The 19,565-nt window shown below is 47.9% G+C and overlaps 1 protein-coding gene across 3 annotated transcripts in view; it reads left to right on the top strand.

Moving 5' to 3' along the window:
• The window catches only part of ZNHIT6 (zinc finger HIT-type containing 6), a 67,959-nt gene that overhangs the window by 13,129 nt on the left and 35,265 nt on the right, over positions 1 to 19,565 (top strand). For all 3 annotated transcript variants that reach the window (XM_030572151.1, XM_030572153.1, XM_030572152.1), the window contains exons 6-8: positions 10,581 to 10,649; positions 11,818 to 11,898; positions 14,485 to 14,565. In XM_030572151.1, coding sequence (XP_030428011.1) covers positions 10,581 to 10,649; positions 11,818 to 11,898; positions 14,485 to 14,565 — 231 coding nt within the window. The remainder of the gene's footprint in view (positions 1 to 10,580; positions 10,650 to 11,817; positions 11,899 to 14,484; positions 14,566 to 19,565) is intronic.

Here is a 19,565-nt window from a genome sequence, read left to right on the forward strand (position 1 = left end):
AGACGATGATATTGATTCGCCTGACGCTCAAGACAGTAAATTGCTTGTGGCAGTAACAGATGTGCTCAGCACCTTGGAATGGCGCCTTTGGGCTCGGGAAACGAGCACTGAGTGGTGGGATCACATCGTCCTGCAAGCCTGGGATGACGAGCAGTGCCTGCAGAACTTTCGGATGAGAAAAGCTACTTTCATAGGACTGTGTGCTGAGCTCACCCCTACCCTGCGGCGCAGGGTCACAAGATTGAGAGCTGCCCTGCCAGTGGAGAAGCGGGTGGCTATTGCAGTCTGGAAGCTGGCAACTCCAGATAGCTACCGATCGGTGGCGAACCAGTTTGGAGTGGGAAAGTCCACCGTTGGAATAGTGCTGATGCAAGTTTGCACAGCCATTAATCGCACCCTGCTAAGAAGAACTGTGACTCTGGGGAACGTGCAGGACATTGTGGATGGCTTTGCACAAATGGGTTTCCCTAACTGTGGAGGGGCAATAGATGGGACGCATATTCCTATTCTGGCACCACCCCACCTGGCATCAGAGTACATTAATCGCAAGGGGTATTTCTCTGTGGTTCTCCAAGCGCTTGTGGATCACCGTGGGCGTTTCACTGACATTTACTCAGGATGGCCTGGAAAGGTGCATGATACACGCATCTTTCGGAACAGTGCAACAGGAAGCTGATGGCTGGGACTTTTTTCCCAGACCGCAAGATCACAGTAGGGGACGTCAAAATGCCCACTGTGATCCTTGGAGACCCCGCTCACCCCTTAATGCCATGGCTCATGAAACCGTATGCAGGGAAGCTTGACAGGAGCAAGGACCGGTTCAACTACAGGCTGAGCCGGTGCAGAATGACTGTAGAGTGTGCTTTTGGCCGTTTGAAAGCCCGCTGGCATTGTCTTTATGGGAAGCTAGATTTGGGGGAAAGCAGCATCTCCGCTGTTATATCCGCGTGCTGTACCCTCCATAATATTTGTGAAGGGAAGGGTGAAAGATTCAGTGAGGAATGGACCTCCGAGGTTTGACGCCTAGAGGCTGAATTTGCACAGCCAGAGAGCAGGGCTACTAGAGAGGCCTAGCAAAGGGCTTCAAGGATTAGGGATGCCTTAAGGGAGCAATTTGATGCTGAGAGCCAACAGTAATGTTTGGTGCCTTTGCTGTGCTCATTTTTCCCTTGGGGTACAGTATTTACCACTTTCTGCAATAATAAAAACTATTGTAAAAGCCATGAAATCCTTTATTCAAAATACAGTACATAAAAGGGCAGGGGGGTAGGGTGGTGGACTGTACATTCAGAAGTTTGAATATGTCCTGTTTGGATTACTGTTCAATGTCTGCTGCACTTCAGGATTAATATGCTGCAGCGTCATGGGGGTGGAGTGCACAGGGTAAGGATTGTAGTTGTCAGGGCTGGTAGGTGATCATACAGGTGTTGGGGGCAGCTGGGGGTAGTAAGAAACAGGCTGCTGGAGAAGGGCGTTTTGTGCAAATACTGGGGAAAAAGAAAGAGAGCTTTGGGAGGGGTGTGGGTTACCACGGTACAGATCTGCCTGCATGGCTACGAGAGACTGGAAAGAGTCAGTTTGGCGAGCCAGGAGGCTTATCGACTGCTTCGAGGTTTTTCTGGTAGCCAATTCCTTTCTCCTGCTTTCTGTTTGCCTCCACTCATGCATTTTCTCTCTCCATTCCTGCGTCCTACTTTCTGTGGCGTACTGATTCATAACTGCTTTGATCAATTCTTCTTTTGATTTTCGCGGATTTTTCCTCAAGTTCTGCAAGCGACGGGCAGGCAGTGATCCGGCTGCATTATTCAAGGTCACTTAAAAAAACATAGATAGAAACATGTAATACACAGAGGCTACATTGTTTATTATCACACAGTGAAGGAGTTTTTAGACTTTTTGTAGCATCATTCCCACATACCTAACATAGCACAGAGAGGCCACGGAAGCAAAGGCATGGCGAGCAATGGGGTGAGTGTTTCTGCCCCGACTTCACCTGGGAAGGGGAACTGCCTGATGGCTCACTGGGGTTTCTCTGCACTGGGTAGAGGAGGGAGCTGGGGCCTGCACAGGGGACAGGAGGGAACAGGAAGCTGCCGACCTGCAAGGGGGAGGACCGCGAAGCTGCCGACCTGCAAGGGGGGGGGCCGGGAAGCTGCTGACCTGCACGGGGGGGGGAGGGGGGCGCGAATCTGGCGCCCTGCTCTGAGCAGTATCCCTACATTCTCAACAGGGTTTCCTATTGCCAGATATATCACTGCTGCGTGTTACCTGGGAAGAGAGGGAGGGTCTTCTACAGCAATGTGGATTCCGCCCTGGTCCCTATGCAGCTTGCCTATGTGCAGCAATGGTCCCCCCACCCCTCGCGGCACAGTGGCTCGGACGAGTTAGCCTGACCGGGACAAGGACCACGGTGGCTCTCCCTATAAACTTGCGCAAGCATATTGCCCACGCTCTGGCTGCAAGTTTTCAAGAGATTACCGAGGCCGATTACAGAGACTTGATAGAGCAAATCAATGGGCTATTCCACGTTTAGGCATGCATGCAGGCAGCCATAACCCCAAGCCTCCTCTCCCAAAACATAAAATCTGCTTACCCGGAACACACTCCTCTGCTTCTTCTTCACCAACAACTTCCAGCTGCTGCGACTGGCTAGTTACTCCTGGCTTGAGAAGAGCTCCTGGCTGCATGCCTCCTGGGACTCTGGGGTGTCTCCCCCCACCCCAGTAGCCTCACTCTCCGCTTCCTCTACACCCTCCCCCGCTTCTGCCTGCTCTGAACTCTCCATCGTGCCCCTTGGATTGGCAGTGGGGTCACACCCAAGTATGGCATCCAGCTCCTTGTAAAAACGGCAGGTCGTGGGGGCAGCTCCTGAGTGGCGATTTCCCTCACGGGCTTTGCAATAGGCACTGCGCAGCTCCTTTATTTTTACCCTGCACTGCAACGCGTCCCGTTCATGGCCCCTTAGCTGCAAGGACTTTGATATCTGCCCATAGGTATCATAATTTCTCCCGCTGGAGCGCAGCTGTGATTGCACAGCTTCCTCACTCCAAACGCTGATGAGGTCCTGCAGCTCGGAACTGTTCCATGCTGGGGCTCGTTTGGGGCGTGGAGGCATGGTTGCTGATTGATTGATTTGCACTCCACACCTGGCTGAGCAAACAGGAAGGGGATTTTTAAAATTCCCGGGGCACTTAAAGGGGGGGTCAGCTGAGCCCAGGGCAGTGGAGTGGGAAACGATGAGCAGAGTGGCTGAAAAGGTATGCTGGGATACCTCCTTATATCCCGGAGGCCAATAAAAGCGCTGTTGGTGTCCACACCTGATGACCAGTGCTGCATCACCAGCACTGGAATCGCTACACCTGAGGCAGACCAGGTGTACAGCCAGCGCTGCAACCAGGGAGTTGCAGCGCTGGCTGTGCTTCGCAAGTGTGGCCACATCCTGAGTTGCAGCACTGTAACCCCCTCACCAGCGCTGCAACTCTCCAGTGTAGCCAAGCCCTCAGAGGGGGAAGCTAAGTCCCAGGCACATCTGGGAAGTGGATCAGAAAGCTGAGTGCTTAAAGTGTGTACTCTTTCTTAGGTAGCAAGTAGCAGCTCACACTGCATGTTTGACTTCTGATGCTCTGTAGGAGCGTTTCTGATTCTTAAAATGGACTAAATGTGCAAAGGGTCAGTGATCTTGAGTCAGGATGTGATGGTTCTTTATAATTCAGTAATTTTAGTTTGATTTTATTTTCAAGGCTAGTTGAACAATCTTATCATATTTACTAATGTTAGAATCTGTAAATATGGTTTGTCTCTCATTGCTCCTCATGTTTATCTGGTTGAGGCTACTTGATTTAAAGTAATTAAGGCTATGTCTACACTACCCGCCGAATCGGCAGGCAGTGATTGATCCAGCAGGGATTGATTTTTCACGTCTAGTCTAGACATGATAAATCAACCCCTGAGCCCTCTGCCGTGGACTCCTGTAATCCAGCTCCGCGAGAGGCGCAGGCAGAGTCAATGGAGGAGCGGCAGCAGTCAGCTCACCGCGATGAAGACACCACGGTAAGTTGATCTAAGTACGTCGACTTCAGCTCCATTATTCACGTAGTTGAAGTTGTGTAATTTAGATTGATTCCTCCCCTCCCCCGCTCGTCCCCCAGTGTAGACCAGGGCAAAGATAATGTCCAGAAGAGGTGGGAGTGGTCTCATGTGACTGCTTTCAAGGAGTTTATCCGCAGAGTGATAGAGAGTTGGAATCAGCTTTGGTAAATGTAAACATTGAACCAAAGGCTAATTTGAGGGCAGGAAAATCGAGTTTAGTTTTTTTTATTGAAAAGATCTATTGAATGAGGGTCATCCCAGCTTTTGAGAGGTGTTTGGAAATTTCAAGTATTATAAAATTGTGGGCAAGTGGTTCTTGGATTGATCAACAGTAAATGTCGTCTACTTAATTTCAGATAGACAGGCTAGAGATTCTTTAATAGAAAACAAGGCAAGGAATGAGCAAAGGGTCTGATTCTCTTCTCATTGTTGTAAACCAATTATATTCATGTAAGACAGGAAAACAAAGCTGAACACTTTTTGCCCTCCATCCCTTAAATACATACAGTTACTGTACTTTTAAATCATTGAGCTTCCTTTCAGTGCTGCTCCTGCCTCTACTGCACTTCCATAGTCTGCGTGTAGGGGGGAGGGGTGGGGAGCTGGGGGGAGGGGTTGATTCTCTCCTCTAAATTCTGTTAAATCAGCTGAGTGGCAGATCTGCAGAATGCAAGTGTGATGACTCTGATAAGGGTGAATCTGCTGCTGCTTTCTCCCTGCTTCTCTGCCAGGAGGAAGGAAGGAAAAGGTTCTGTGGCGGTTGGTGAAGGAGAAGGATCACAGAAATGGGGTGTCTGAGGGAAATACTGTTGTTAGCAGAGTGCTATTTAGGACCACCAGGTGCTGGTAGAGCCTTGAGGCCAGACTTACTGTGATATTTAAGTACCAACAAGTGCAGATAGGCTACAAATACAGAGCAGGTTAGGCACCTTAAATCTGTACTTAGGCCCTTTTGAAAATACCAGTAGTTACCTATCCTGCCTCCTTAGGTACCCAAATACCTATAAATCTGTCTCTTGGGGACTAGAAGCTACAGTGTCTACAGCACTTGCCTAAATCATGGTACACAGAACCACATTGCTAGGGATTGTTTCAGCAAAAAGGTTGGAGAGCACAGCAGTCCAGATACTCTACAACAGTGTGTCTCAAATGTGGCCACCAGGGGCTTTTTCATGTGGCCAAAGCATTCTGAGTGGTGATGGGCCGGGGGGGGAAGGGTGTGCAAAGCAGCCTTCCCCTGGGGCTACCAGGAGGGGTTAGGCCTTGTCCACCTCCGGAGCAACAAACGCCAGAGAAGCAGGCAGCCGGTGAGAGTTCCCCATCACCCTTGGCCCCCACTGCCTCCCCACCTTCCCTTCCAAGGCATAATTTGTCCTCCAGTTTGCCAGAGCTGAGTAAGTCTGCTGTGAAAAGTGTTATTTTTGTTTGTTACTATCACTTTTCACAAACATACAGATAACACTTTTCATAGACACAGACTTACTGGCTAGCAAATTTAAAAAAAAAAAAAAAAAAGAAAAGAAACAACAAAACATGCAAAGCATCTTATTTGTTTCTATTCAGTTTAAGTCCAGTAAAGAATAGAGATAACTGTACATTATTTTTATTATTGAGTCTGCAAAAAAAAACCCTACATAAATGACTATATGTATATGTGCATATTTATTTGTTTTCCCCAAAGTTAATTAAATATTTTAGGGAAAATTGTCATAGTGGCCAGCAGCAAGAGTTGGTGGCCACACTCTGAGGCCACCAAAAAACTGGTTGCGAGAACCCCTGCTCTGAGGAGGTGATGACCATGCTGCTCATAGAGCTGCCACAGTTGTTATATCTGAGTGTCTCTAATATTGAAAGAAATGACAGTAACAATTGCTGTGTTCCTTGCTTATAGGAACAGAGGCTTGGTTTTCTTATGGATTATTTGCTTGTATGTTTGTGTGGGGAAATTAGGAAAAGCATAGCTGAAGAAATTACTTTATGTTGCAAATTTAAAAGGTTTTTGGCAGGGTAAGGGGGAAGCAGATGATGTTTTTTCAGGAAGAACCAGTAGCTGCTAAAAAGCCTACACATTTTAGAACCTAATTTGCATAAATATTTTTAAGTTTGGTACATCTCATTTAGGAGAAGAGGTGCTTAGATTGCTATCCAATTCATGTTCTGGGCCACCCTGCCCAACAAGTGTTGCAGGGCCCTGCTATCCTGTAAGGCCGGGGCCATTGAAGTGCCCGCAACGGCCTCATATGGGGAGGACGAGAGCACCAGCACATGGCCTTGGTCGCTGCCCTCACTGGCAAGAGAGTCATGTTCGTGTGTCGTTGATGCCAAGACAGCCGCCGGTGCCGACGTCAGAGCGGCATGCAGAGGTACTGGCATAGTCTCCAGAGGTAGTTTCGACGCCAGGTGCTGCATGGAGGCGAAAGATGCAGACAAGACTGACGCTGACCTCGATCTTGATGCCTGGCTCTGACCCTGGGCTTGATGATAAGACCAGGGATCCAAAAGGGCCACTGAGCTGGTGGTTGCCATTGGGGTGGCCATGGTGCCAGAGGAGGCTGGCAGTGTCGCCTAGATCTTAGACCTCCTGCTGCTGGACCTATCTTAAGGATAAGTTTCTGCCTCGGACTCTGAGGTCTCCAAAAAGAAAGACCACGGAGGAGCAGTACTAGAGGTGGTGCCGATGAGCGGTGCCGGGCCTTTGGAGACTGGTGTGGTTCCCCCATGTGGATGGCCAGCGCCATGGAGCGGTGCGCCAGAATTGGGGACTGGTGTGGCATCATAGCCGGCTTGCCACTAGATGAAATAGGTGGCCAGGTTATCACCGGTGCCTTTCCCTCCTTGGAGAAGGCAGTGCCATTAGGCGAATAAAGTCCTGCGCTGCCTCAAAGGCCTCCGGAGTGGAGGGAGTTGAATGTTCCAGCCATGAAGGTCTGGAGAATGATAGTGGGCCAGACTCAACTGGACCCCTTGAGGGGCAGGAGTCGAGGAGCCGCTTGGAGCCACCGGGCCCAAAGTAGGCTGAGTGGGTGGCGTCTCCCTGCTGCTGGCTCATTAGGCTTAGGAAGGGGAGAGCACTCTCTCTCCTACCTCTTTCTTCTGGGACAGTAGGGATGAAGATCGGCACCTGCCAGAAGTCTTATGTTTGGCACCATATTGGTGCTGGGAGTCCTTAGCCTCTTTCCCTGCTGTTGGCTTGCATGCCATTGACACTGGTGTGCTACAGACGGAGGAGATGTTGCTTGGCATGGGCTCTGCCGACTCAGTCGGACTGTGGATGCAGGGCTGCCTCCATGAGGATAACTTGGAGTCTCTGCTTGTGATTCTTAAGGTTTCTCAGCTGAAACTCTTACAAATGCGGCACTTGTCCTTTTGGTAACAAGGCACTTCAAACAAGAAGTGTGCAGGTCACTTTTTGGCATCAGTTTACTGCAGACTTCACAAGATTTGAACCCCGGTGACCGAGGCATCCCCTGGTGTTGAGGAAGAAATGGGGAGAGGGGGTGTAATGGAAACTTAGATAAATGACTACTACTAACTAAGAAACTAACTATATACAGATCACAATGGGACACTGCTAAAGGCTCTTGCAGAAGGGAAGTTCCAGGTAGCCATCACTGGCAGTGAGAAGGAACTGAGGGAGGGGTCAGGTCGACTGGGCCATGAAAGCATGATTCCAGGGGCACCCAGGCCAATCCTATGGATACTGCTAAGGGAAAAATCTTCCAGCTGTCGTGCATGCGGCACACACACACCAGATTGGAATTGACATGGACAGGCACTCGAAGAAGAACTAGACCTGCCTCTGAGATCAGGCAGTGATGCGTGACAGAAGTACTGATGTGTGTCAGTAGAAATCGTAATTTCAAGCACCAGATTGCTGATGAATCTTCTAGGCTTTCTGGAGTAGAGGCAGCCCTCTGCTCCTGCAAGAGAAATGTCTTCTTAACCACTTTACAGCTGTCCTGGGCCCTTTGGGAAAGGAAGGTCCCCAACCTTTCCCTCACTCTTATTGCTCTGACCCAAAAAGGATGGGTGGAAGAATCCCCCTTTTGTATGAAGTCCTGGATGTGATTGCTGCATTTGTAGATGAGCTAAAAAGTTCCCAAGTAGTTCTAGGTACATGCTGCCCTTCTCTGTGGAGGTGATAGAGAGGTAGTCTACAGCTCAGTGTATGTGTTACAGCATGTACATGTTGCACTGTGCACTTTGCCAAGGGCAACCTGCTCATTCCTGGAATAGCCAGGTACTGCCTTTTCCTATCACTCTACACACAGGTACTGGAGGAAGATGATTTCACCTGTGAGACCATTTTGCCCAAACTGAAAGGAAAAAGAAAAAGCCAAGCCTCATTCCTGGGCCTTATTTTCAGAGCAAGAAATGAAATATCTAATCTGAACACTACTACAACATAAGTGTACATCTTCTTAATTGTGACTATGCAGCCTGCCTTCCAGTTGACAACACCCCCACCTTTAGTTCCACAGCAAGTTTTAATTAAATACTGGGATAGTGCTTTACACTGTATATGCCTGGTAAGTGCCAGATGCACAGACTGGATGACAGGAGATGGATCATGTGATAATTGCCCTGTTCTGTTCATTCCCTTTGAAGCACCTGGCATTGGCCTCTGTAGGACAGTATACTGGGCAAGATGAACCATTTGTCTGACCCAGTATGGCCATTCTTATGTTTGTATGTTCTAAGTGCTAAATATTAAAGTACAGCTGAGATTGGGATCGTGACCTTGTTAATAGTCAGTTGAGTTGAAGCCCTTCCTCATTAGCATTGCAGTTTGCTGTACAATTGTTCAGTGATATTAATGTTGCTTTGAGTTTGCCAGCTCCAGAGGTGCTAAGAATTTTTTGATATAATTTTTCATAAGGCAGATTTAACATTCAAAACAAGAATCTGCTTTCAAAATTATTTTTAAATTAATATTCAAGTTTGGAACTTGTAATAGTAAATACCATACCATTACACCAAACAGCACCTCTTAAAATGTGAAGACAGGGCACATGCTTTCAACTGTACCAACTTCTGATTACAGCCACCCTTTTTGTGTCCTCCTCCAATCTTGGTCTTTGCATCCTCTTTCCTCTCCCTGAGCTGGTCTGTTGTCACTCCATCTCTCTTTAAAACATTCATACTTAAAGGGGAGGATTAATATTTAGAGACTTAACAAACTTTAAAAAGTGGTTCAGAGGAAGAGGATGGAAATGGAGAATTCACAAGACATTCTGTACAACTCCATTCAGTTATTTGCTGCTTGTTGTACCCTAACGTTCATCTATACATTTGTTATCTGTTTAGATTCTAAGATTTGTGTAGGTAAGGACCTTGTTTTCCCTCCTCTTATACTAGCATCCAAAACTTTCTGTGCTATATACGTAATTGAAATACTATATAGACTGTAACCTTCCCCTAGAAATAACTAGGTTAAGAATAATTGTTTATTTCAGTGAACAAACTTTGTAAGTCTCTCATCTAAAAGCAATAGCATAGTTAATTGTACTTAGCAACCAATTTGTTGTCTGCTGTTTTGCTACTGAATACACGTACATCCCTCTGTAGCCAGCTGGACCCAACTGTGTAGTATTTCATCTGTCTGATATCCAAATTAACTTTGTTACAACAGCAGCACATTATTTTTAATCATAATTTTGTAAACCTTTGTAAACTCGATGGTTTTGGGGGTGTAATTAGGAGTCCCAAGTCTTGGACAGCTGAAAAAAGGTACCATCAAAAGTTCCTGAATTTCAGGGAATTGTCAGATCTCTGGAACATTGTAAATGCTGCTTCAGTTTATCCTCACCTTAACTATATGTGCTGTGTGTGAAATTCTAAACTAGAAAGCGCAGCGGCATAATAATACCTAACTCTTATATAGTGCTGTTCATCAGTAGATCTCAGAGGACTTTACAAAGATGGTCAGTGTCTGTCTCCCCATTTTACAGATGGGAAAACTGTGGTGCAGAGAAGTGAAGAGACTTGCCCAGGGTCACCTAGCAGGCTAGTGGGAGAACCAAGAATAGAGCCCAGGTCCCACCAGAGCTGTCAGGAAGGTCCGACAGCCTTCCATAAAGAATGTGTCTTACTTTGAACCATGTTGCAGTAGGTAATTTCTGCTTCCAAATACCTAATAAAAATTGCTCTATAATTAACTGTGTTGGCGAAAGAGGAAGGGAAGGAGCTTCTAATTAAGGAACTGGACAGGGTCTCAGGAGATCTGGGTTCAGTTCCTGAATCCACCACAGCTTTCCTTTCTGACCTTCCTGTAGATTGCTTAATCTCTTGGTGCCTCAATTTCCCATATATTAATATGGGATTAATAATACTTTTTTCCCCACTCCGTGTTTGTGGATGGTAACCTCTTTGAGGCAGGGACTGACTCTTACTATTTGCAGTACCCCATCTTGGTAGAGGTCTCTAGGCCCTACCATGATACAAATAATACCTCTGAGATAGTGTGTGTGTTTCTTTCTCTTTATTTTTAGGGAGCAAAGGTTCTACTGGCATTTGAAGCTCATATTTCCTCACAGTCATGCTGAATACACAGTAAAAAGGTACCTGAGATTGTGAAAAGCAGATGTCTATAGTTAATTGTAGCAAACTAGTTTTATAAGACTATTTGGTTAGTTTCTTAGCCATCCCTTTGTATGTGGTAATAAGATTAAAGATAAAGAGTTGTTGTTTTCTTTGGGGGGAGGGTTACAAAGGGGACACTTCAGGTTAAATCACTTTTTTTAAATACTAGTTTTGTTTCTATCACCTTAGAAGCATAACACACTGAAGTCTGTTTTCAAATTGAATTTCTCTAATTTAAATACTTGTTTTATTTACTAATCTTCTGTAAATAGAGCAGCCTTGTATATGCCTCTTGATGCTTGCTGTCCACATGCATCGGCATGCTAATATAGAGGAGCTTTGCATACTCCCAATGTTTTCCTTGATCTTCAGAGAAAATCATGCTCCCTGCAGGAAATCCTCTCCCACACCAGAGAGGGTGGAAAGGAAGCAATATTGCCTTTGTAGCAGATGCTACAAACCCCCTCCTTGAAAGGTGCCTTTAGGAAAGCAGAAAAACAGCAACTCTCCTTAAGAAACAAAAACTACTTCTTCTCTCCCTATGCCTATTTGGGGTAAGAAAGCTCTGAAGTAGACCCTCTCCACTTGTTCTCAGGGCTGCAAGGACTGGAAGTTGTTTTTCCAGCTGCACACATGGGGAAGGATAAGAGGTAGGGTCTCTGATTCCTTCCTGCAGGTGCCAGCTAAGTCCTCATGTTGAATGAGAGTATGTCTGTGCTGCAGACAGACACCCATGATTGGCTTGCACCAGCTGACTCAGGTTCAGTGGGCTGTTGAATTGTGGTGTAGATGCACAGGCTGGAGTCTGAGCTCTGGGACCCTCCCCACTCAGGGTCCTAGAGCCCAGGGTCCAGCCTGAGCCCAAACATCTACACTGCAGTTAAAACAACCCCTTGATCTCTGCAAGGCCCAATTGACATGGGACAGCTGTAGGTTTTTAATTGCAGCATAGACATACTCTGTGTGCTGGGGCTGATAATATCCATTGCTAGCTTGTGCTATGTTGATGCACATTGCACCCTTTCCAGATGTTACCTGCTGGTGTTAGATCAATTTAAATATGGAAATATCATTTCCTTAAAATTGCTTTAATATTTCTTTTTGAATGATACTTAATAAACTGCATTTTTATCTTCTTGGCCAAAGGGTGCCCGATGATAAAACGCTAGGTGAAATCCTTAAACCTTACCTTGATCCTGAAGAATCAGATCCTGTTATTCGTCAAAGGTATGTATTAAAAACCATTAGTAATTTTACTTAACTGATTTTAAAATAACCAAACTATTCAAATAAATTCTGTCAAACTGTCAGTTTTCCACTTTAGCCATTCAGAATTGGATTCCTAGCTAATAGTGCACTCGCCATCTTTGTGAGGAAAGCTACCTCATTAAAACTTATTGACTGAAATTAATTTAGGTAAATTTCATGATCCTAAAGAAAGGAAGGAGTGAGTAGCTGAATAAGGACTTCAAAAAGCAGACTTTAACAAACTCAGAGAACTGGTAGGTAAGGTCCCATGGGAAGAAAATCTAAGGGAAAAGGGAGTTCAGGACAGTGGTGATTTCTCAAGGAGACAATATTGAAGGCACAACTGTAAATTATTCCGATGAAAAGGAAAGATCAGAAGAGTGACCTGAAAATTAAAAAGGAATCCTACAAAAAGTGGAAACATAGTGATATTGATAAGGAGGAATACAAAAGAACAGCACAAGGCACAAAAAATGAGTTACACGTGGCAAGGGACATAAAAGGCAATAAGAAGAGGTTCTTTAAATACATTAGGAGCAAGAAAAGGAGAAAGGAAAGCGTAGGTCCTTTGTTTATCGGAGAATGAGAGCTAATAACAGATGACATCAAGAAAGCTGAAGTGCTTAATGCCTGTTTTGCTTCAGTCTTCACTGAAAAGGTTAATGGTGAGCAGATACTCAACACAATATTAACAACCAAGGCAAAGAAACATAAGCTGAAAGAACAGGTTAAAGAACATTTGGATAGATTAGATGTATTCAAGTCAGCAGGGCCTGATGAAATTCATCCTAGGGTACTTAAGGATCTGCTGAAGCAATCGTGGAGCTGTTAGCAATTATCTTTGAGAACTCCTGGAGGACAGGATTGGTCCCAGAAGAATGGAGAAGGGATACATATTACCTGTCTTTTAAAAGGGGAACCAGGAGGACCCAGGGAATTATAAACCAGCCAGCCTAACTTCAGTACGTGGAAAGATACTGGTGCAAATTTATTAAACAATCAGTTTATAAGGAGCTGAAGGATAATAGGATTATAAGGAATAGTCAGCATGGATTTCTCAAAAATAAATAATGACAAACCAATCTAATTTCCTTTCTTCATAAAATTATTGACATAGTGGATGAGGGGAAGCAGTAGATACCTTGATTTTAGTAAGGCTTTTGACACTGTTCCACATGACATTCTCAGAGCAAACTAGGGAAATGTAATCTAGATGAAATTACTGTAAGGTGGATGCACAACTGGATGAAAGACTGTACTTGAAGAGTTATCAATAGTTTGCTATCAAATTGGGAGGTTGTGTCTAGTGGAGTCCCACAGGGTTCAGTCCTGGGTCTGGTACTAGTCAATATTTTCATTAATGACTTGGATAATGAAGTAGAGAGTATGCTGATAAAATTTGAAGATTGCACCAACCCGTGGGAGTTCCAAGCACTTTGGAGGACAGGTTTAAAATTCAAAATGACCTTGACAAATTAGAGAATTGGTCTGAATTCATTGTGATGAAAGTCAACAAAGACAAGTGCAAATTACTTCAGTTAAGAAGGAAAAAATCAAATTCACAGCTACAAAATGGGGAATAACTTTCTAGGTGGTAGTACTGCTGAAAATGAGCTGGGGGTTATAGTGGACCACAAGCTGTAAGAGTTGTCAATGTACTGCAGCTGCAAAAAAGGCTAATATGTTTGTGGGGTGAATTAACAAGAGTGTACTACGTAAGACACAGGAGGTAATTGTCCTGCTCTACTTAGCACTGGTAAGGCCCCAGCTGGAGTACTGTGTCCAGTTCTGGGCACCACAGTTTAGGAAAGATGTGGACAAATTGGAAAGAGTCCAGAGGAGATCAAGAAAAGTGATAAGAGGTTTAGAAAACTGACCTATGAGGGAAAAGTTAAAAAAGGAGGGCATGTTTAGTCTTGAGAAAGGAAGAATGAGGGGAGACCTGGTAAGTCTTCCAGTATATTAAGGGTTATTGTAAAGAGGACAGTGATCACTTGTTCTCCATGTCCGCTGAAGGTAGGACAAGAAGTAATGGGCTTAATCTGCATCAAGGGAGATTTAGGTTAGATATAAGGAAAAGCTTTCTGACTATAAGGGTAGTTAAGCTGTGGAATAGGCTTCCAAGGGAGGTCATGGAATCTCCATCATTGGAAGCTTTTAAAAACAAGTTTGAGAAACACCTGTCAGGGATGATCTAGTTTACTTGGTCCCTTCCAGCCCTACATTTGTATTATTCTAAAGTCATTGAATTTAAATTAGCAGCACTCAAAGAAATTGGCTGATGATGCAATTGAAATGATTAAAAAATCCAAAGAATTAATTTAAATAATGGTAGTGTTAATGCTTTATCTGGAGGAAGTAGAGGAAACACATTTGCAATCCAAGCTCTGATTCATAGACTGCCTTAAAATTCTAGATAGTGACAAACCTGTATTTACATTGTCAGGAAGGCTGTTTTGGTTGTAGGCTTCTAAAGTTTGTAAATCTCTTAACGGTAACAAGTTGTTTATACCTTTTCTTTAATGTGATTTGTTTAGATTTCATTTGGGTTTTTTTTCTTCCCAGATTAAAAATATATACAATGTCTCCTCAGTCAGATGTGCAAATTTTAATGAAAATAGAAAACAGGCAACATAATTCTGTCAGGTAAGGGATATATTTTTTTCTGTATGTAGGCTGTTTGTGTATTTTTTAGAGAGAAATTACTTGTTGAACATATTTCCTAGTCTGTAGTGGTGCTGTGATAAAGGATAATGTGTCTCTACTCTCTGATTAAATTCCTTCTGTTTTGCAACATGAAATTACAAAAAAGTTGTTAAAATCAAGATAAAGTTTACTGAGACATCTGTAAGCATCTGTAAAATTAAGTTGAATTTACTGTGCCACATGATGCTTTCTCAACATTATTAACTGGTCAGTTGTTCTTCGAGTGATTGCTCATATCCATTCCAGTTAGGTCTGCATGCCGCGCGTGCACGTTCGTCGAAAGATTTTTACCCTAGCAACTCCGGCGGGCTGGCAGGTCGCCCCCTAGAGTGGCGCCACCATGGCACCTGATATATACCCCTGCCGGCCCGTCCGCTCCTCAGTTCCTTCTTACCGCCATGTCAGTCGTTGGAACTGTGGAGCGTGGCATAGCTGTCCTCCACGTCCCTAGCTCTCCACCCGGTCGACCTCCCAGCACCACGCTGGTGGCAGGTCCCGGTCTCAATCCCGGCACTGCTATGACTCCCGGCACCGGTCCCCGGCACCAAGGAGGTCTCCGCCGTCTAGAGCGAGGGACCCATATCAGTCCCGTTCGGCTCCTCCCTGGCTGTCCCAACAGCCGTCTGTCTCCTCCCAAACAGACCACACGTACGCCATGGACACTGACAGGCCTGCTGCTCTCTTCCACGCTCTGGCTCAAGCCATCGCTACCGGCGCCGAGATTCCAGAAGCCGTTCCCAACGTCAGCGTTCTAGAACCAAGAAGGAGAGAGATCAGCGCTTAAAGACTCTCCTCATGGAAGCAGCTCTTAACCCTCCAGCCTCGACACCAAGTGCCGGGCCCGGGAAAACGCCTCGGCACCCACCTTCCCTGGCACCGGGCCCCAACGCAAGACCTTCGACGTCCACCACTCCGGCCAAGCAGACTCGAACAGAGCGCCCGGCACCAACTACTGCCGCGGCATCGTTACCAGGGATTCCATCGACTCCGGGCCCGGGGGGTCCGTTGAGTCCGGTCCCTCACAGCTCCCCCATAAGATCCAGAGTGGAGCTAATGGTCCCCTCCACGCCTGAGACATTTTCCTCGGCTAGGGACCTGATAGCACTAACTGAGTCTACGCTGCCTCAACCCCGGTTCCTCCAGTGCGGGTTCTGCAATCTAAAGGCAAGCCTGTGGCCATGCGAGCACCGTCTCTGGATTCACCGAGCCGGCACCGATCCCCATCGCGGTCCCAGCACAGTGGGCAGTCTTGATCAAGGCGCTGCTCGCAGTCTCGGCACTGCTCTCCGCGGCAGTACTGGTCGTACTCACGGTGCCGGTCCTCTTCACGACGGTCCCGATACTTTCCTCCCCCCCAGGAACATGGACCACAACAGTGGGGCTTCTGGACTCCCTGGGTGTATCATCAAGCCCAAGGCCCTCAGCAGATTCCCCCGCATTCGACGGCATCTGAACACAGGGCTCCGGAGACCACATTGTCTCGTTCTCCCCCTTCCCCTGCAGAGGAAGGGTTGTCTCACCATCAGGACCCTGATCTCCCTCCAGAGTCTGATGCAGTGCTCCAGGCAGAGCCTCTTGCAGATCCACTCCTGCTGGGTGTCTTCTCATCATCCTCCCCGGATGAAACAGTGGCTGGAATGACATCCACCAGCCCTCCTCTGCTTGACCTCAGGGCGCATCAGGACCTCCTCAGGCACATGGCGCAGAACATGAACTTACAGGCTGAGGAGGTCTTAGAAATTGAGGATCCGGTGGTGAGCATATTATCTGCCGATACATCCACTCGAGTCGCCCTTCCTTTTATCCGGACCATTCAGGCCAATGCCAATACCATCTGGCAATCACTAGCGTCCATTCCCCCCACTGCACGCGGAGTGGAGCACAAATACATGGTGCCTTCGAAGGGGTACGAGTATCTATATGTTCACCCACCCCCATGCTCCCTCATCGTACAATCTGTGAACGAGAGGGAGCGCCATGGCCAACAGGCCCCGGCACCAAAGTCTAAGGAAGCGAGGCGCATGGACCTGCTCGGCCGAAAGGTCTGTTCTGCAGGTGCTCTCCAGCTTCAGGTGTCCAATCAACAGGCTCTCCTTAGCCGCTACACTTACAACACCTGGGCGGCAGCGGACAAATTTAAGGAGCTGCTTCCGCAAGATGCACGTCAGGAATTCGCTGCGATCCTTGACGAGGGCAAGAAGGTAGCGAGAACCTCCCTACAAGCATCTCTGGATGCCGCAGATTCGGCCGCCAGGACTCTCGCTTCTGGCGTTACCATGCGCCGCATTTCCTGGCTACAGGTCTCTGGCCTCCCTCCGGAGCTCCAGTATACCATCCTGGATCTCCCGTTTGAAGGCCAGGGCCTGTTCTCGGACAAGACTGACCCCAGGCTACAAAGCCTCAAAGACAATAGGGTCATTATGCACTCACTGGGGATGCATACACCCATCACCCAGCGCAGACCCTTCCGGCCTCAACAACAACACCGGCCCCACCCCCAACCCCAGTGGAGGCAAGACTTCGCCAGACGACGAAGTAGAAATGGCCGACGTAGACAATTGGGCAACCAAGGAGGACAAAACCAGAGCTCCGCCAAGGCTCCCTCTGGCCCGAAACCTTCATTTTGAAGGTGCGCCCGAGGGCGTTGCACCAGTTTCCCTCCCGGATCCATCCCCTCCCTTTTCCAACCGTCTTTCGTTTTTCCTCCCTGCGTGGTCCCAACTAACATCTGACCGATGGGTCTTTCGCACATTGCAAGTTGGATACCACCTGCAATTCGTTTCGCACCCTCCCTCCCACCTTCCTCCCTCTTCAGGGACCCCTGTCACGAGCAACTCCTCCTTCAGGAGGTGCAAATGCTCCTCGCCAAAGGAGCCATAGAGGAGGTTCCAGAGAGCGAGCGGGGCAAGGGGTTTTATTCCCGTTACTTTCTGATCCCCAAAGCCAAGGGAGGCCTCAGGCCTATCCTCGACCTGTGGGAACTCAACAGATACGTAGTGAAGTTGAAGTTCCGTATGGTATCCTTGGGGACCATTATCCCATCCTTAGATCCTGGAGACTGGTACGTCGCCCTTGACATGCAAGACGCATACTTTCATATAGCCATCTTCCCGCCCCACAGACGGTTCCTTCGATTCGTGGTCAACTGCCGCCACTATCAATTTGCGGTCCTCCCGTTCGGCCTCTCTACAGCCCCGAGGGTGTTCACCAAGTGTATGGCTGTAGTTGTCGCCCACCTTCGTCGCAGTCGCATACATGTATTCCCATACCTCGACGACTGGCTGATACGGGGATCATCAGAGGCACAAGTCCTCAGCCACGTCTGCATGGTCAACAGACTTTTCGCGAGCTTGGGTCTAATCCTCAATGTAGAAAAGTCAACACTAATCCCCACTCAGAGTTTATTGGAGCCCTTCTGGACTCTACTCTGGCCAGAACCGTTCTTCCTCTATCAAGGTTCCAGACCTTGACGGCCATCGTACGACGACTGCAGGCAGCACCCTTGACCTCAATATGCACTTGCCTGACTCTACTGGGCCACATGGCGGCCTGCACGTTTGTCACGGGGTATGCGTGGCTTCACGTGAGGCCCCTCCAGTCCTGGCTCATCAGTCAGTACCATCCGGCCAGGCACCCTCTGGACACGATTGTCACTGTCACCCAGGATGTATTAGGTTCCCTGCAGTGGTGGCTGGATCAGTCTGTGGTGTGCGCGGGGCTCCCGTTCCATCTGCCCCAGCCCTCGGTGTCCCTGACAACGGATGCCTCAGATCTAGGCTGGGGGGCCCATCTCGGAACCCTGCGGACTCAAGGCCGATGGTCACCTCACGAGCTGACCCTTCACATCAACGTACGGGAATTGAGGGCGGTCCGCCTTGCTTGCCAAACGTTCCGTCATCAACTTCAGGGCCGCTGTGTCTCAGTGTTCACCGACAACACAACGACTATGTATTATATAAACAAGCAGGGCGGCATGAGGTCTTCTTCCCTGTGTCAGGAGACTGTGAGGCTCTGGGACTTCTGCATAGCCCACTCCATTCACCTCATCGCATCCTTCCTTCCCAGGGTTTGGAACACGCTGGCGGATCATCTGAGCAGATCCTTCCTTTCCCACGAGTGGTCCCTTCGCCCGGACGTCGCCCTTTCGCTCTTCCGGAGGTGGGGATGTCCCCGGATGGACCTCTTCGCGTCCCGAGGGAACAGGAAGTGCCAGATGTTCTGCTCCTTTCAAGGCCTGGAACTGGGTTCGGTAGCGGACGCCTGCCTTATTCTGTGGACGACGCACCTGTTCTACGCATTCCCTCCGTTCCCGCTCGTCCACAAGGTCCTTCTGAAGGTGCGCAGGGACAGGGCCCACTTGATCACGATAGCTCCAGCGTGGCCCCAACAACATTGACCCTGTCCCCCTGCCTCTTCACCTGGACCTGATCACTCAGGACCATGGCAGGCTCCGTCACCCGGACCTTCAATCGCTGCACCTCACGGCATGGCTTCTGAGTGGCTGACCCGGTCTGAAATGCATTGCCCTACCCCAGTGCGACAGGTGCTCCTGGAGAGCAGGAAGCCTTCCACCAGAGCGACGTATTCGGCCAAATGGAAGCGCTTCACGTGCTGGTGTGCTAATTGAACTTGCTTCCCACTGCAGTCTCCATCTCTACTATCCTTGACTACCTCTGGTCCCTCAAACCACAGGGCCTGGCGGTGTCATCTCTAAGAGTTCACTTGGCGGCCATTTCCACCTTCCACCCAGGAAAGGATGGCCGCTCGGTGTTTTCTCACCCAATGGTGACTAGGTTCCTTAAAGGCCTGGAGCATCTTTACCCACAGATTCGCCGCCCCGCCCCCACCTGGGACCTGAACCTGGTTCTGGCCCGGCTCATGTCCCCTCCCTTTGAGCCTTTGGCAACTTGCTCCCTTCTCTACCTCTAGTGGAAGACCGC

The sequence above is a fragment of the Gopherus evgoodei genome, chromosome 8, assembly GCF_007399415.2.
Source record: "Gopherus evgoodei ecotype Sinaloan lineage chromosome 8, rGopEvg1_v1.p, whole genome shotgun sequence".
NCBI lineage: Eukaryota > Metazoa > Chordata > Testudines > Testudinidae > Gopherus > Gopherus evgoodei.